Here is a 17797-nt window from a genome sequence, read left to right on the forward strand (position 1 = left end):
TATGAGTACAAATAAAATCTGAGTTCCCTAAACCTTTCTAAATCTGGTGGGAATTTTTACACACTTTATTAAATGGTTGATAAATGAAGCTCAATGCTCCTGGATTGATCAGGACCATCAAGACAATGTGGTTATTGAAGATGAATTGTTTTTAATTTTATTTAAAAATATCTCCATACATTTTATGTTAAAATAATTTTTTTTATTAATTAATTTTCCCAAAAAACAACAAAACTCCAAAAGAAAAAAAAAAAAGAGTTTTATGGGACAGCTCACCATATCAAAGGGCATTAATTGACATCAGGGCTATTATTTACACATCGTCCAACATTTTAGGGATAAATCGCTTAGTTCAGTTTAACTGTAAGTTAAGCTTTGTAAGTTAAACTTAACTTAAAGTTAAGCTTTGTTCCTCAATTTAACCTGAATTTACCTTACTAACACATGACCCCAACTTGTTCTAAGTGGATTTGTGTGTTAAAAAAAATGTATGAGCACTGCCCACAAGGAATTAAAAAGAATGTGTTTGATCAAATGCATGGGAGAAAGAAACATTTTGAATGTTTACAGAGAAAAGTAGAGTGCTCTAGGTTTTTTCACTTACGGTCACACACACACACACACACACACACACACACACACACACACACACACACACCATAAGCCAGATCAAGAATGTTAATTTCAGCTCTCTGGCTTCAGTCATGTACTATGGCTGTTCAGCCAGTCTTTAAGTAGAGGAATATTTCTATCCATCCAGCGGATATTCTCCTCGATATTCTCCAGGGCCTGCTGGATGCTACGCAGTCCTGAACCCATGTCTGCCTGCAGTGAACCGAAGAAAGACCGTACCTGTAGGAAATTATAATTAGGATTTAAAATAGGGAAAAATCAGGAAAATGGAAATCCAGCATACTGCTAACTCCTTAAACATGGTTCATGGTTTTCCAGCAGCTGCATCAACTGTAAATGTGTAAATGGGGTTACTTCTTTGGCAATATTAGTGCAGGAAACGGGTTCATATGTAGCTGCTATTGTACTTTACTTAGTTTTAGACTCCTGTATGATATTTGGAGATACACATACCTCCTCTAGCATCTCCTTGGTTGAGTACTGATTGGTTACTCCAACAACCATACGTGAGACCGAAGACGAACCAAGATCAAACCTGGAAGAAAAAAAATAATTAGTTCAACATTTTACTCTGTATTGATGAACTAGTGGGAAGACGACGACAAAAATATTTTAATGAAACAAAATGCAATAAAGTTAAGAGCAAATGTTTTAGTCAGATTATTGTTTTAGATTTCTTTTATGTAACAATCTCCAAAAATACTCAGTGGTACGTGACTTTTACGGCATTTAGTGCCGTATTCTTTACAAAAATATGGTGTATTGTAGTCCATCTGGTGCTATACACAATTTGTCAGGCCCCATGTACCCCATCCATCAACAGAATGATCATTTGGGTGGTGCATCATTTTCAGCACTGCAGTGACACTGACATGTGTACAGGTAAGTGTACCTAATAAACTGGCAGCTGAGTGTTTACCATAGTAGACTTAAAGTGTACCTTTCCTACTTTACACACTATCCATGCACCGCACTTACTTTGGTCTACACTGAGACAAAACTATAGTAGCTTAACCTATAGTAAAATAAACATGTTTTTACTTTACATTATTATATTTGTTTGAAGAAACTATAGTATTTGTACAATAGCAATATTGAAGATGAAGGAATGATTGAATTATAGATTACAATATGGGAGGACGAGGATGCTCCAAACACATAACATCTACTAATGGTTTGTTCTATCTTTTATTATTGGATAGTTTGATGAATATGAATAGGAGTGGCTTGAAATTTTTTGATAAAAATTCATTATAAGCATATTATATTCTGGACTCAAACTTGCCCACATAAAAACCTGAATACTGTGGACCTCATAAAAGTAGAGAATTTCGGTATACTCAGAAATAAATTGTAGAAATGTATTATGACTAGTAAACATTTAGTTTACTTAGAGTACCTCTAAATATACTTCACTATATTACTTACTCCAGTATCCTCATTCCTGTCATTGACTACCATGGTGTCTCAAATACCAACAAATAAACAGTGAACAGCAGTGAAGAACTACACTATGCTTTGTGAAGAACTACACTATGTTCTTCTTCATTTATTAATTTCCAGTAAGCATTTTATCCTGGTCAGGGTTGTGGTAGATCCGGAGTCTATGAGTGTGCGATGAGAATACACCCTAAGTGGGATGCCAGTCCATTGCATTGCACCACGAACACAAACACTCACACACACATGCAAGGAAAATGGAGAACCCGGAGGACACCTAGCTGATTAAATCTAAATAATTCAAGTAACAGATATTACGCAGTGGTCGTTTAACAGTTGAGGTTTTTGCTCGTGACCACAAGGTTGTGAATTCAGGTCTACCAGAGCTCTAAGATTCTGCTCTATGCCTGGACACTGTTCTGTTTCACTTCTAAATTGCTCTTCCAAATATGAACAAACAGATGTTTACTTTACTTTACAGATGTTTACTTAAGGGTTTCTTCTGGGTTCTCCGGTTTCCTTCCACCTCCCAGAAACATGTCTCTGGCTATGCTAAATTGCTCCTAGGTGTGAATGAGTGTGTGAATGAATGAAGTGTGTATTCTAGGGTGTATTTCCACTTTGTGCCCAGTGTTCACCGTGACCTTGACCAGGATAAAGCAGACTGAAAATGAATGCATGGATAATTCAGTCTATTTTAACTAACACACAATATGGTTGTTTTTTAAAAGTGGTCCATAGTTTGTACTCACTTCTTAACCAGTTCTTGCCAGTTGGCTCTCAGGAAGTTCCAGGCCAGTTTATATGCATTTGGGTTTTTACTGACACTAATGACAAGTGATGGCAGCTCATGGGTCTTCAGGACATCTCCTTCCAGACCTCTCTCCATTAGCCTGGGTTTATAGATCAAGAGAAAAACACAACGTTATTGACTGCAGTCCCACTAATATCATTGTTAAAATGTGAAGTTTGTTTCAATGTGTGTTTATTTTGATTTTTGATTTGCCCAACCATTCTAGCTTGTGAGCCAGTGGGCTGTAGGTCAGCGCTGCTTTAATCTGACTCTTTTCCGAGGGATACATCGTGTAACGGTACATTTCCATAAGGAAGTCCCATCCTTCTTCTGTTCGAGCACCCTCGGTGTACACAACCAAGCGGATGTCAGCAGGCAACCTGCAGTTTCGTAGCATAAGGCAGAATGTATACATGTGGATAAGCAGTGCACGTTTTTTACTAGAGAAATGGTTAACACTGTTAATGGTGAACACTGACCTCATGTTTCCACCTGACTCCTTCCACCTGAGGAAAAGATCCTGAGCAGTGCTAACACAGGGCGCATAACGACGCACACAGGCAAAGAGGAGCAAGTAATTCCGCAAGATCCTCTCTGACACTGAGCCCTCATCACTCCATGTCTGTGTGTCAATCAGTCGCTGGAACAGGTTCACTAAGTAGGCCTTTAAACAGAATTACAGCATCTGCAGTTTAATAGTCTTTAATAGTCTCTATCGCCCTGTTAAAAGAACACCTTATTTCAGAATGCTAAGATGGTAACCATATTTTTTTAGGTTTGATTGTATAATAATAATAATAATAATAATAATAATAATAGTAAGTGGGACAAATAGTAATACTATAGTGATACTGGTGGTTGTAGTAGTGGTAGTGGAGTTGTGGTAGTATTAGCAGTGATATTAGTAGTAATTCTAGTAGTGATAGCAGTAGCAATACTGGCAGTAGTAGTAGTGGTAGTACTTGTACTACAGGTAGTAGTAAGAGAAATAGTAGCAATGGTAGTAGTTGCTGTGCTAATACCAGTAATAGTAGTAGTGGTAGTAGTAATCATAGCAGTAGAAGAATAGTAGTGGTGTTGGTTGTAGTAGTACTACTAGTATTACTAGCAGTAGTAGTGGTTGTGGATGTAGTAGTAGTAGCAGGATTAGTAGTGGTAGTAGTTGTAGTATTAGGAGTAGTAGTAGCAGTAATCAAATATCCCACCTTCAGCTGGTGCTCCAGAGCTGCCATGTTTCTCTTTTCCATGAGTTTGTAAAGAGGGACGAGTTCACTGAAGCCCTGTGTCACTGGCATAATCTCAGTCTCATGCTTCAGGTACAGACTCAGGCTCAGGGCCTTATCCAGAGAAACCTTTCCAATTCTGAGACAAATAAAATCGTGATGAGTCCACAGTTGAAATACCTTTCAGTGAATAGCTTCCCCATATGGAAGGTAATGATTAAACTGAAATGAAAAATAGCTCTCACTTGACCAGCTGGAAGATGTCGTGAATGAGGCTTGCTCTGTCGTTCCCACTAAAAACTGTGTGATTGTGCTGAAGCTGCCTGATCAAAGCTTCCCAGCCGTGAGCTTCGTAATGGACAATATAATAGCCTCTCATATCCACATTGAATTTAATCCACTCCACTTCCGCAGGCAAGTACAATACATCTGGGGAAAAGGTGACGTTCAAACTTTAATAAAAAGGAAATTGGTATAATTATAGGAATAGCTTTCTGTTCTTCTTTTCAGTTGACATGGTACATACCTTTTCTAGTTTTCAGCAGAAAACGCTGGACAGAGCTGGAGCTGCTGGTGATGTAGGTCAAAGGCACTTGCCAAAGGAAACTTGTTTAAGGTAAAACAGAATAAATTCAGTTATGACACTGAACCATTATAACTACTAGTAAAAAAGAAACAGGAAATACATCTTACCTTGAATTCTTTGATGAATCTGCCCCTTTAAGGTACCTCTCCTGTTTTAGTTTGACCTCTCGACCTTTGATCTCCACAGTAATAATGGGAAAACCCTCCTGCAGTGTCCAGGTGTCCATGATAGCCTTCACATTCAGGTCATCCTCCATATACCATTTCTATTCATATAGTTAGAATTCCATGGTAAGGACCAGAGGTTTATTGTTCATAAAATCCCCTACATATTTAATAGTTAAGCTAGTAAGCCTCAGGCAGCCAGAACAATACAACTCCTGTAGTCACATTGTAGATAAAAAAGTTCAGTGGTTTTGCCCAAAGGGCGTATACAAGCTATTATAAGATGTTCAAGAGCATTTTCACATTGACATACAGAAGCAGAATGTCTGGACTTGCTGTCAGTGCAGAATCCATCTGTGTTAATATCATCTGAGTCACAGATCTGAAAAAGCCAAAACATTTCACTCAAATATAAACAGCATTTAAAGAGAACTGATGAAGCCTCTCTCTGTATGTGTCTACTTGCAACTTTGCTGCACTGAAATCTATTAAATTCAGTTGAGTGCTGTGTGGCTGCAAAAGTTCTGCAAAGCTCAACTTTATGCAAATTTGTGTTTTTAGCCATAGAATTGGGGGCTTCATGAAAGAAAGACTTTTAAATCAGCTTTACCATATCTATGTTAATGACATAGAAACAACCACCACGGGCAAGCAGAGGCTATATGGCAGAATATGGTGACAAAATATGCAAACTGGCAGTGAGTGCAATGAGGACATTGTACAAATCAGTGAAAACATCTGTTATATTGCCTAAATGTAATGTTTTACATCAAACAATGAACTTACATTTGTCAGACTGTACCAGAGATCAGCATTCACAGTATTCTGGTAGCTGTGTTTCTTCAGGTAATGAATAATCCCAAGATTAAACACTTCTGGGGTCAGAAAATCTCTCAGCATGTTCAAAACACAGGCCCCCTGACAGCATATGAAACAATGATGAACGTAATATTGGAAGGGAAGTTATAAGTTTATAAATGAATGCTATTTCAGCTGCTTCTGTACCTTCTGATAGGATACATCATCAAACATTTCTCGGATCTCTGCAGGATTTTCCACAGGGGTAGAGATGGGGTGTGAGGAGCTTAAAGAATCCACGCCCATGGCAGTGAAACACTTCTCTAAGAAGTAGTCATTCTAAAGCAGATACAAAATCAGTGAACCATTAAGAATAAACCAATGACACATTAACACAATGTTTTTCATTCATTTGTTTTCAGTAACCGCTTTATCTTGGTCAGAATTGTGGTGGATCTGGAGCCTTATAATCTTGAATACATTTTTTAAAACTTTTTTTTTTGCCACTTTCTCTAGAGGTTTCATCAGTTTGAATGAAGAAAGGATGAAGAACTGATAAAGCCTTATGCATGACTGGTGAACTGTCTTCAAGATCATAAGAGGTGTCCAGATGCCAAGTCCTACTACTACTATGTGACCTTCAGTTACATAATGTTAATAATGTAGAGATGAAAACCACTCAGCCTTACCACTTGCAGCTCAGGATAGGTGATGTTTGTGGATACAAATTCCATGAACTTGGCAAAGCCCTCATTTAACCACAGGTCATTCCACCACTGCATCGTTACTAGGTTACCAAACCACTGGGGAGAAGCAGTGTTAATAAGTAGGAGTCTACAATGCAGTTCTGTTAGCCAACAAAACAGTGCATTTTATAATAAAATGTAGAAAAATTCAAATCCGCAACCTGATGGGCTAGCTCATGGGCAATGACCTTTGTGATGCCCAGTTTGTCAGAGGTAGAAGACCTTTCAGGGTCAAAGAGGAGCCCAGATTCTCTATACGTGGTCAAGCCCCAGTTCTCCATAGCACCGGATTGAAAATCTGGAATTGCTGCAAGATCTGGAAATAATAGTACAATGTTCTAGTTGATAAGAAATAATATGATTATTCACCAAACCAGATGTTTCATAGTGCAAACATCCAGTGCAGTTGTGTATAAAATATTTTTAAAACTTTAAAAGTAACAACAAAATTAATTTTGGTCTGGGAGGAGTGGAGTACAGCACAATTTGCTGATTTCCGATTTTCAAATATACTTGACCCAACCAATAGGTTAATTACCAGGCTTAGTAAATGTGTTAGACCACACAAATCACCAAACTGGCTTTCACAACCTGAGTTAGGCTCCTCTGTTATGCAGTAAAATACAGCACCCTAAAATGAACATTCACCTTGTTTGGGAAGTGGATATGGGATGCCAAAGTAATCATCATAAAAGTCAAGCAGTGTTACTGCCGTGTTGAGGGCATATCCTGCCTGATTAATCTTCTCTGGAACAGTGTACACAGATATCTGGGAAAAAAAAACATGTCCATGTTAGGAAAAGGAGCAAAATACACTGAAGTAGCATAACTGGAAGGCGAAAAAAGAAGAAAGCATCACTAACGGACCTGAACACCATGTTGACTTCTCTTACTGATGGAGACAAAGTCACAAACAATGAAGGCCACTAGATAAGTGCTCATCTTCACACTCACGTCATAGTGATCCTCCAGCAAGTCTGCTGTGAGCGCCACCGTTTTCAACTTAAAAGAAATAAATGTTTTTGACACATCATGCACAACAAACACAAATGTACAAATTTATGCCACAAGTTTAATTAATATAACGTCTGATCTGTGATGGTGACAATTCTGTAGTGAATAACAAATAGCAGCACTCTGTACCTTAGGCATGTTTGAAATGGAAATATGCCTTGGCTCCCGGCGTACGCGAATAGAGAAGTTGGCTTTGAAGGCTGGTTCATCAAAGCAGGGGAAAGCAGCACGAGCATGTGTAGGCTCAAACTGGGTGGATGCCAAAGCCCTGACATAGACACAAATCAACAAATCATTTGTACTTCAAAGTCCCCCATAAACTACTGGTTTAAACTACTGGTTTCTGTCAGCAAATCAAGTTTGGAGTTAAATTCAACACAACATCTAAAGACATACTCTGAAAAAGTTGAAAGCTTCAGCTTCAAATTCTTCAGCTTCAAATTCTTCACTCAAGTTAAAATAGAAAAGTATAAACTCTTAAATTTACTTATAACATGGAAATAAAAATACAAAAAAGATTCAGAAATAAAAAAGATGTTTACCTCAAGTTGCACACTGATTTTAGTTACTGATGGTAAATTAATGCCCCTTTCACCAAGAAACCAAGGCACCATGATGGTGGAGGGAAATGGGGGGTGGACTTTAGCTAATAACAGCTTTATTCCTAATCTCTCACATGTTAGCTAGCGTGATAATAACTGTGATGATGCAACCTAGCTGAATGCGATTTGTTATGAATTTAGGACTGGTGTGCTGTCTGGATGTGCCTAGTATTCCTGGGATAGGCTCCGGATCCACTGCAACCCTGACCAGGATACAGTGGTTACTGAAGATGAATGAATGAATATACTGAAGGAAAATGTACTGAGTAGAAAAAAGAGATTTTTTCTTTTCAGATGTAGTGAGTAAAAGTCAAAAGTATTCTGTGAAAGAAAAGCTTGAGTAAAGGACAGATACTTAAAAAACCAGACTTAAGTACTTGGATCTGGAGCCTATCCCAGGAATACTGGGGGCAAGGCAGGGACACACCCAGAATGGGAACCCAGTCCATCACAGGACACCATTCACACACATATTTACACACTCATTCACACCTACTGCAATTTAGTGTAGCCAATCCACCTACTGGCATGTTTTTGGGAGGTGGGAGGAAACCCACAAGGAAGCCCTGGAGGAAACCCACATTGATATGAGAAGAACATCCATAGAAGCTTCACACAAACAGTATCCTGATCTCAGGATCGATCCAAGGACCCTGGAGCTGTGAGATGGCAACCTACTGTGCCACTGTGCCTTAACCAAGATCAATCTGATCAAAATCCACACAATATAAAACCCGTAGATAAAATAAACATTCATAAAACCTTATTAAAATACAAGACATACTCCTACCTGACTTCACCACTCCGTGTTGTGTATGAGCCTTTATAAAAGCCATGAAAACTGTTGGACAGGTTAGCTGAGAAATCTAATTGGATAACATGTTCGCCTTTTATAAACGTAAAGTTCTGGGAAGACAATGCAATCTGCTCAAAGGGTTCAGACTCGTGCACACGAAGAAGATGAGCATCGCCAGACTGCAAAACAACTGCTTTGGAGATGTGAAGATTCTTGCTGTGAAGAAGAATGTGCTTGGTGTCCTGCTGCACTTCCAACTCAATCTGTACTCTTCCAGTAAAGTTGAGGAAAGTAAGGTTTGGGTGGATTAGTAAATCATAGCGAATTGGCTTTACTGTGTCTGGTAATCTCAGTTTCCATGGGGAAGAGGAATCGGTTGTAACAAATGTGCTGTTTTCGGGGTCCTTGGAATCAATAGGAGGGATGAGAGAAATGAAAATGAGGAGAAAGCTGAACTGCAGCATGTTGTTGCTGAAGGTATATTCTTCTCAGGAGGAAGTAAGAACATCAGCTTTGTGTGGAGATCTGTTGGAAAGGGCAATAACAGGGTTAAAATGAACCAGAACTACATGTTTATCCACGCTTAAACGATGACCAAACCTGAAGGAAGTGTAAAGAAGATTTATGAATGAAGCTTGTTTGTTTGAAAAGAGAAAAACCACACCTGAATGCTGATATCCCTGACAGCCATGTCGTGCTAAGCGAAAGCGAAACTAATTGATTTCCTCCACAAACACGTACTGCTGGAGCCAACCCGGAAGTAGTTTGTGCGTCAGTACTATTGACCTAATGTATCACCACATCAAGTTATATGTCATTTGTCGAAGAAGAACTCTGACAGTGCTGACGGCCAGGTTTTTATTCCACGAACTGGTAATAAAACACCACCACTACAGAAAACAGCGCCCTCTGCTGTTAAAAGAAAGAAATGAAAATATATATGATTGTGCTACAGCAAAAACAAGACTTACAAATCTTCAAGTCCTTACAATTGTTCAGTTACTCATCTTAAATCATATTATTCAATAATTAGTAATTATTCAAGAGTTAAATACTGAATAATGAATCAATAATAGGAAAGGGTATTTAGTTAAAAAAGTTCGAAGAGAAGCTGTAGCTAAATGCTATGCTATGTTGATGTGGAGTTTTATAAAAGTCCACTGTGCAAACAAACCAGAAGTGCAAACCCAAAATCCAAGTTAAAAATAAAAGGTCGACCTAACAATGCAGGGAAATCAAGAATGAAAAGAAGGAAACAAACAGAGATGAAGTCGTAATTCAATAAGGCGTTTAAACAAACAACAGGCTTAATCTCATCGCTAGAATAACTATGAGCAAGACTTCGTGAGGTTCTAATGCAAGTCTGCACACTTTAAAGGAAAAACACAGATTGTGTTCAGGTATGTGAGGTGTAGTGTAGTGTAGTGCATGTTTCGTTGACTCTGAGTGTCATGTGTCATGTGACTGATCATGTGGCGGTGTTTGTAGTCATGCATTTTGGGAAATGAAATCCATAGCAAAAGTGGTTAGCGGTTGTGGAGGATTCTGGGAAATTGAGTCTGTGTAGAGAGAAGAAGACGTGGCATACAATATGTTACTTATGACTGTTATGTAGGTGGGTACAGTGGCTTAGTGGTTAGCACCCGTGCCTTGCAAATCTGGGGTTGGGGGTTCATTTCCTGTCCCTGCCCAATGTGCACAGAGCTTGCATATTCTCCCCATGCTTTGGGGGTTCCTCCAGGTACTCTAGTCTCCTCCTCCAAGCCAAAGACATGTTGTAGGCTGATTGGCATTTCCAAATTGTCTGGGTGCATGTGATTGTGCCCTCCAAAGGGATGTCCCCCACCTTGTGCCCTGAGTCCCCTGGGATAGGCTCCAGTTTACCCTGTGACCTAATGTAGGATAAGCTGGATTGATGGACAGATTTTTATGTAGCTTGATAGATGACAAACTAATCATTTACTATAAATGCAGGTTAGTGTTTTAACCCCATACTAGAGTGCCACCACAGTAGAGTCTCTGGGTCTAACTCTGCCACCCCACTGACAACTGGCCCTGCGTGTTTGGTGTTTCTTTTTAAATGAACCATAATCAATCCTGTTAGAGTGGACCTGAAAGGAAACAAGCAGACTCAAAAGGGAGCTCAGTTCTTCTACTTCTTCTTCTTTCTGTTCATTTTACCATTGATGACCTCTCTGACCTCTTTTTGTTCACACCATGACTTCTTCAGAACTCAGAACTCAGCTGTGTAACACTGACTTATGGATAATGTCATTCAAAATGGTTCAAAAACAGAACAGAAGTGATTTACAAGTGTCTAGAGAAAATCAATGAAGAGAAGGAATTTTGTTGCAGAACCATCAACCTCAAGTCATGCTTCATGACACCTACCTATGGTTCTCAGGTAAGTGGTTAGTGTAGTATATGCAAAATACATGCATACACTATATACTACATATTACAATTAGCAATACACAGGAACTATAGGTCACAATATTATTTGCTGTGTTCACATGGCTGTGATGGCTTGAATTGATAATCAAAAAAAGAAAAGATCTGAGACCACTTGGAAAGTTAACAGGGTGACAAGTGTAAAAAATAAAAAGGGGTTAAGTAAGAAATAAACCTAAAGGATTTTTTATTCTGCCTGCTTTTGCACTGATACAAAATACACCAATATATTATTGGACTTGGACTTGTAAGTTGAGTTCTCAATTACGTACTGCAACTTAGTTTTGACTTAGCTTTGATTTTTATTGGACTTGGCATGTATTGACAGGTGTAAATAGGCTATATAAAGATTTTGTTTTCAGTACTGTGCTACTACAACCTACCTTCAGAATTACCTGAAAAAAAATCTTTGCTGACTTAATTAATCAAGTAAAACATTCATTATTTGAAATACTCACGGTAAGATGCCAGACTTAACTTGAGACCTGAGACCTGCTGACTTGACACTTGATATTTGAAATGAAGTAATGATTAACACTTGCAAAATATCTTGTGCTTTTGAACAGACAGGACCTACTGTTCTCAATATTTATGGACAACATTTAAAAAAAATAATTACAGCTTTGTGTATCTGGAGTAATATCAACAGGAGTAATTTTGGTCAACAGAGAGCAGGTTGCTATACATCAGTGCTACTAGCGCAAATCCCACTGAGGAAAGCCATAACAACCTCCATGCTGAGATTTTTCCAGGAAGCTTGCCAGCTTTACAGGAGAGCTAACATCTTGTGGAGATGTGTAGTAAATAGATATGTCTCCTGCTGCCACCCTCAGCCACAGAGCCTATATTAATACAAACATAACATATTGTAACATAAAGTAATGGTGTAATGTGTGGAAATTTTATGAGCTAAAACACCGTCAGAGTTAGAGTACAATGACAGCTATTGCTGCATGAAGACCCTTCAGTTGCTTCCTTTAATGTCTCTCCAAAGGCTTGCTTTACATGCATTCACACAGTGCAAGACTAGAGACAAGCTGGAGTTACTGATATAAGGGGGGAAGTCCTACATAACATCTACAGTATGTGCTTAGACATTTGGCTAATTCTCAAACTACGTATATGTTAATATATTATGATATAATAATATATATTTTACTTATTTATATACTAATTCGTGATGCTGATTGGTCAGAGTTTTTTTTAAATTCTATAACAAGACAAATCACAGGTTTATTTTATTGTGCTCGTTCTAATATTTTAGAATTTCTATAGTAACAACTTACACAGGGACTTGTATAGCTCCACATAATCTAAGACTAAAACATAACGCTCCACATAATCTAAGACTAAAACATAACGCTCCACATAATCTAAGACTAAAAGTGTTTAGAAATATGATGTTATTTCACAAATACAAATCTATAGTCATTGGTATGGTGAAGCTTTCTGACATTTATTAAGCATTTATGTAAGGAGTCTCCATTGTCAGTGCTTTGTAAAAGTCAAATTATAAAGAGAGAGGACAAAAGAGATTGGTAAGAGAGCAACAGTTAGTTGTTATAATGTAAGTGATCTTGTTTTGTGCATGTTGCACAAAATTAAATTTAACTAGAAACTGATAAAATGCTGTCTCATTTTTCAATTAATAAAAAAGTAATAGTGGGATGTGTGTTATTGGAAAACGCATGCCAGAATGTTGTCGGTGATCATTTTCCTATAACAGCACACCCCATCATTTTTTTTATTCCTTACTTATGTATTATAATGAGGGTTGTATTCAATCACCATTTCAATTACCATTCCAGATTTACTCCTCCCTTTACTGTTATAATAACCCCTGCTCTTTTGGGAAGGCTTTCCACTAGATTTTGGAGTGTGGCTGTGGGGATTTGCTCATTCATCCACAAGAACATTAGTGAGGTCAGGCAAGGAGGCCTGGGTCAGCTTTCCAGTTAATCCCAAAGGTGTTCAGTGGGGTTCTTCCACACCAACCCTGGCAAACCATGTCTTCATGGAGTTTGAATTGTGCACAGAGGAATTGTCATGCTGGAACATGTTTGGGCCTCTTAGCTCCAGTGAAGGGAAACTATACTGCTACAGCATACAAAGACATTCTATACAATTGTGTGCTTCCAACATTGTGGCAACAGTTTGGGGAAGATCCACATATGGATGTGATGGAACATTTGGCCATATAGTGTATATAATAAAAATTCTTCTTCTTCTTCTACTATTGTGTTTATAATGCAATCTTGTTTTTATTTAGATGCTGTGGGTTTTAGGGTAATCTTGATAATGGTTATCTCGTATAGGAATTCAGATTCTGTTTAAAAATACTGAATTTTTTTGGTGAAATACACTCACCATCCACTTTATTACACCTGCACATTTATGCTGTTTTATGCATGTGGCAGCAGCAAAATGCAAAATCATGATACAGGTCAGGAACTTCAGTTAATTTTCTCTGTGACTTTGATTGTGGCATGGATGTAGGTACCAGAAGGGCTGTTTTGCGTATTTCAGAAACTGCTGATCTCCTAGGATTTTCACATACACCGGTCTCTAGAGTTTACAGAGAATGATGTAAAAAACAAAAACTTCTTCTGTGCGGAAGGTCTGCAGGCTGAAACACCTTGTTGACGAGAGAGATCAGAGGAGAATGACCAGACTGACAGGAAGTCTATAGCAACTCAAATAAGCACTATGTACAACCATGGTGGGCAGAAAAGCATCTCGGAACAACACACCGAAATACTCAAACCAGCCCTTCTGGTACCAACAACCATGCCAGGATCAGTCACAGAGATCACACATTTTCTTCATTCTGATGTTTGGTGTGAACATTCTGATGTTTGGTGTGACCTGTATCTGCATGATTTTATGCAATGTGCTGCTGCTACATGATTGTTTGATTAGATTACTGCATGAATGCGCAGGTGTACGGGTGTTCCGAATAAAGCGGACAGTGAGTGGAAGGTCCACTGAGAAACTTTAAAATAATTTGTTTTTATAAATTAATTGCAGATATTTATGCCAAAATGGGGGAATAAATATAACATTATGGATCAAACTGTGGCTAACTGTTCTTATTAGAGCCCTTTGTAAGTTCATTTGGAAATATGCACATCAGCATACCAGCAGCAGCATTAACATGTCTGAAACAGCCTCCAGCACTCCATAATCATCTGCTGTTTTGCATGTTCACATGCGCAGAATGATGACGTGTGCCTCGATGTTGCCATGCACATTCAACACACACAGCAACACGGGCTAAATATAGCCTGGCAGCACAGCAGTGCGCTGGGATCATGGTTTCCTCCTGTAAATGCAGGAGCCCTCCATCATGAAACAACCCCCCAGCACAGACACACACACACATGCACACATACTTACAAATTTGCTGCGGTAGTAGCTTCATTTCCCAGTGAGACTCCTGCGAAAGGGGTTAAAATTCAGTGCCTGCAAAACATTTATTAGGTTTAGTGTTTTTTTTCTTCAAAAAAAAGAAATAGTAATGGCTTCATTTTTTCTATTTGTTTTACTTGCATAATATAATTGTGAGATCCCAACTATAGGCAGTTATGAGTGATCTGCTTTAACCTGTAACCACATTCTGTGTGTGTTCAACTGATCCACAAATGAAAGCAAGAAATGTCCTTGCTGGGGTTGAAGAAACACACTAAACAATGTACATGCCCTTCTATTCTCTGCTAAGCCAGATTATTCTCCAATGGCATTTATCTCACAGCCTTATTTTCTGTATCTCAGACAATGCAACACACCATGCTGTGGCATTATGGTTTAATGAAAGCACCACGTTTCACTTAATCCAGAGCCTGTAAACAAATCAAATTTGATTCTAGTACTCTTTAGGGCCATGTATGTGCTTGAGGATAATGCAAATAGAACTCATATTAGATATATGATATCAGCTCATCTCACCCACAGCACAGTGGCACAGTGGGTAAAGCTGCCATCTCACAGATGGTCCTGGTTCAATCTTAAGTTTGGTTTACTCTCTCTGTGGAGTTTTGCATGTTCTCTCCATATCTGTGTTGGTTTCCTCCAGGTTCTCCAGTTTCCTCTCACTTGCCAAAAATATGCTGGTAGGTGGCTTGACTATGATAAATTGCCACTAAGTGTGAATGGGTGTGCATGGTTCCCTGCAATGGATTCAATTCCATCGCATTCCCTCCCACTCAATTCAATTTACAATTTTATTTTTATAGCACTGTTAACAATGGACACTGTCACAAAGCAGCTTTACAGAAATATATTTATTCAGGATATAAATTTTAAATTTAGAGCGTGTCCCCATCTTGTGTCCAGTGTTCCCGAGATAGGCTCCGGATCTATTGTGACCCTGGCCAAGATAAAGTGGTTATTAAACATTAATTAGCAAATGAATGAATGATCTCAAGCTGCCATGACATGTCAGTGAACAGCTTGGAATGATAGTTGGAGACAGTACTTTGGTGCATTGGTAGTGGATGTACATCAACAGTACAAAAGTCAATTGGTATGGAACAACTAGTGACTTTGAATTCTGCCCTTCACTAGGCTCCACTTTACAATTTTAACACATCCTATCAATATCTGAAACCACATGTGTAGCTATTGGCTTTCCTGGTATCCAATAACATAGCATGCTTAAGTTTTTGACTGCTATCCTGTGCATAAACATAAGAACTCACTAAAATGGTGGAACCCAGAAAGTACTACTCTATTAATAGGGTTAAAGCACAGTGCTTCCCATAAATAGTAGGGGTATTTATCTTAATAGCAGGTTTTCCGATCCAGGAATCCAGATACTCGCTAAGCACCGGAACACTTGCATTGAACAAAACAGAGATTATGTAGAAAAATTATGCACTTTTGTGATACCTATTTGCAACAAATATGCAAAATAAAAAATAATAAGTTTTTCATTTGACTCTCCCTCATATATTACCATATATTACAGTTGCACTACCTGCTACACCATATGGCTAAAAGTTTGCGGACATCTGACCATCACATCCATATGTGGGTTTTCTCCAAACTGTTGCCACAAAATTGGAAGCACACAGTTGTATAAAATGTCTTTGCATGCTGTAGCATTAAAATTTCCCTACACTGGAACTAAAGGTCCCAAACCTTTTCCAGCATGACAATGCCCCTGTGCACAACGCAAGGAAGTGTGGAAGAACTCAAGTGTCCTGCACAGAGCCCTGACCTCAAGCTCACTGAACACCTTTGGGATGAACTGGAAAGCTGACTGCAACCCAGAACTCCTCACCCAACATCCGTGCCTGACCTCACTAATGTTCTTATGGCTGAATGAGCAAATCCCCACAGCCATGCTCAAAAATCTAGCAGAAAGGCTTTTCAGAAGAGCAGGGGTTATTGTAACAAAAAAGGGGTTTCATCAGTCCAAAGAATCTTATTCCAGAACATGGGAGTCTTTTTTGATGTTTTCTGGCAAAGTCTAATCTGGTTTTCCTGTTCTTGAATGTTACCAGTGGTTTGCACCTTGTTGTAAACCCTCTGTATTTACATTCATGAAGGCGTCTCTTGATTGTAGATTTTGACAATGATACACCTACCTTCTCCAGAGTATTCTTGACTTCTGTTGATGTTGTGAAGGGGTTTTTCTTCACCAAGGAAAGGATTCCGCGATCATCCACTTTAGTTGTCTTCTGTGGTCTTCCAGGCCTTTCGATGTTGTTGAGCTCACCAGTGCTTTCTTTCTAAGAATGTACCCAACTGTTGATTTGGCCACACCTAAGGTTTTTGCTATCTCTCTTATAGATTTATGTTGTTTTTTCAGCCTAATGATGACCTCCTTCACTTGCATTGAGATCTCCTTAGACTTCATATTGGTAGCTCCAGTCGAACAGCTGCCAAATGCCAACTCAATACCTGATATCAACTCCAGACCTTTTATCTGCTTCATTTGTCTTGAAGTAACGAGGGAATGGACCACACCTGGTCAATTAACTTCTTGTCAGTCAATTGTCCAAATACCTTTGAGCCCTAATGGTAAATGCCATATTTTTGTGGAACCTCTTAAAATAAAGCTGAAAGTCTACACTTCGATCACATCTTGATTGTTTTATTTCAAATCCATTGTGGTGGTGTATAAAGGCAAAATCACAAAAACTCTGTCATTATCCAAATACTTCCGGACCTAACTGTATATTAAATAATCCTAGCATGAATTTAGCAGCAGGCCCAGTATCCCTATAAACAATCAGTGATTATCTAGGAATGCTGGACAGGTCAGCTAGGACACAGGAGTCTGAGCCACTGCTATATTTCCCTCACCTTAGAAAGTACCCAATTTATTTTTACTGGGCATCTGAGAAAACCATCAAAAATCACCACTAAATATTGGGCCCACAATCCCACTGTCTTTAAACACAATGTAACTTTTTTTTTTTTTTTTTCAATCAGACTATTTTTTTAATTTTGAACATGGCTGATCTGGAAGTCCATTAAACCTTGTAGTCAAAATTCAAACACAGAACTTGCAAGAAAAAAGATGTCAGCACCAGGACAGCGACTCA

The 17797-nt window shown here is 38.6% G+C and overlaps 1 protein-coding gene across 1 annotated transcript; it reads right to left on the minus strand.

Annotated features, from left to right (window-relative positions):
• Window positions 1-617: 617 nt before the first annotated feature.
• erap1a (endoplasmic reticulum aminopeptidase 1a) lies at window positions 618-9676 on the minus strand. The gene is made up of 19 exons (XM_026943707.3): window positions 9460-9676; window positions 8790-9320; window positions 7527-7665; window positions 7251-7385; window positions 7032-7152; window positions 6545-6699; window positions 6327-6440; window positions 5845-5976; window positions 5626-5757; window positions 5153-5221; window positions 4783-4940; window positions 4616-4695; window positions 4335-4518; window positions 4072-4228; window positions 3346-3530; window positions 3085-3246; window positions 2826-2966; window positions 1087-1168; window positions 618-852 (listed from the first exon to the last, which is right to left on the minus strand). Exons 2-19 carry the CDS (start codon window positions 9257-9259, stop codon window positions 703-705), a joined length of 2766 nt encoding a protein of 921 aa, XP_026799508.3. The 5' UTR covers window positions 9260-9320; window positions 9460-9676; the 3' UTR covers window positions 618-702.
• Window positions 9677-17797: the final 8121 nt, after the last annotated feature.

This window comes from Pangasianodon hypophthalmus, chromosome 17, assembly GCF_027358585.1.
Source record: "Pangasianodon hypophthalmus isolate fPanHyp1 chromosome 17, fPanHyp1.pri, whole genome shotgun sequence".
Classification (NCBI taxonomy): Eukaryota; Metazoa; Chordata; class Actinopteri; order Siluriformes; family Pangasiidae; genus Pangasianodon; species Pangasianodon hypophthalmus.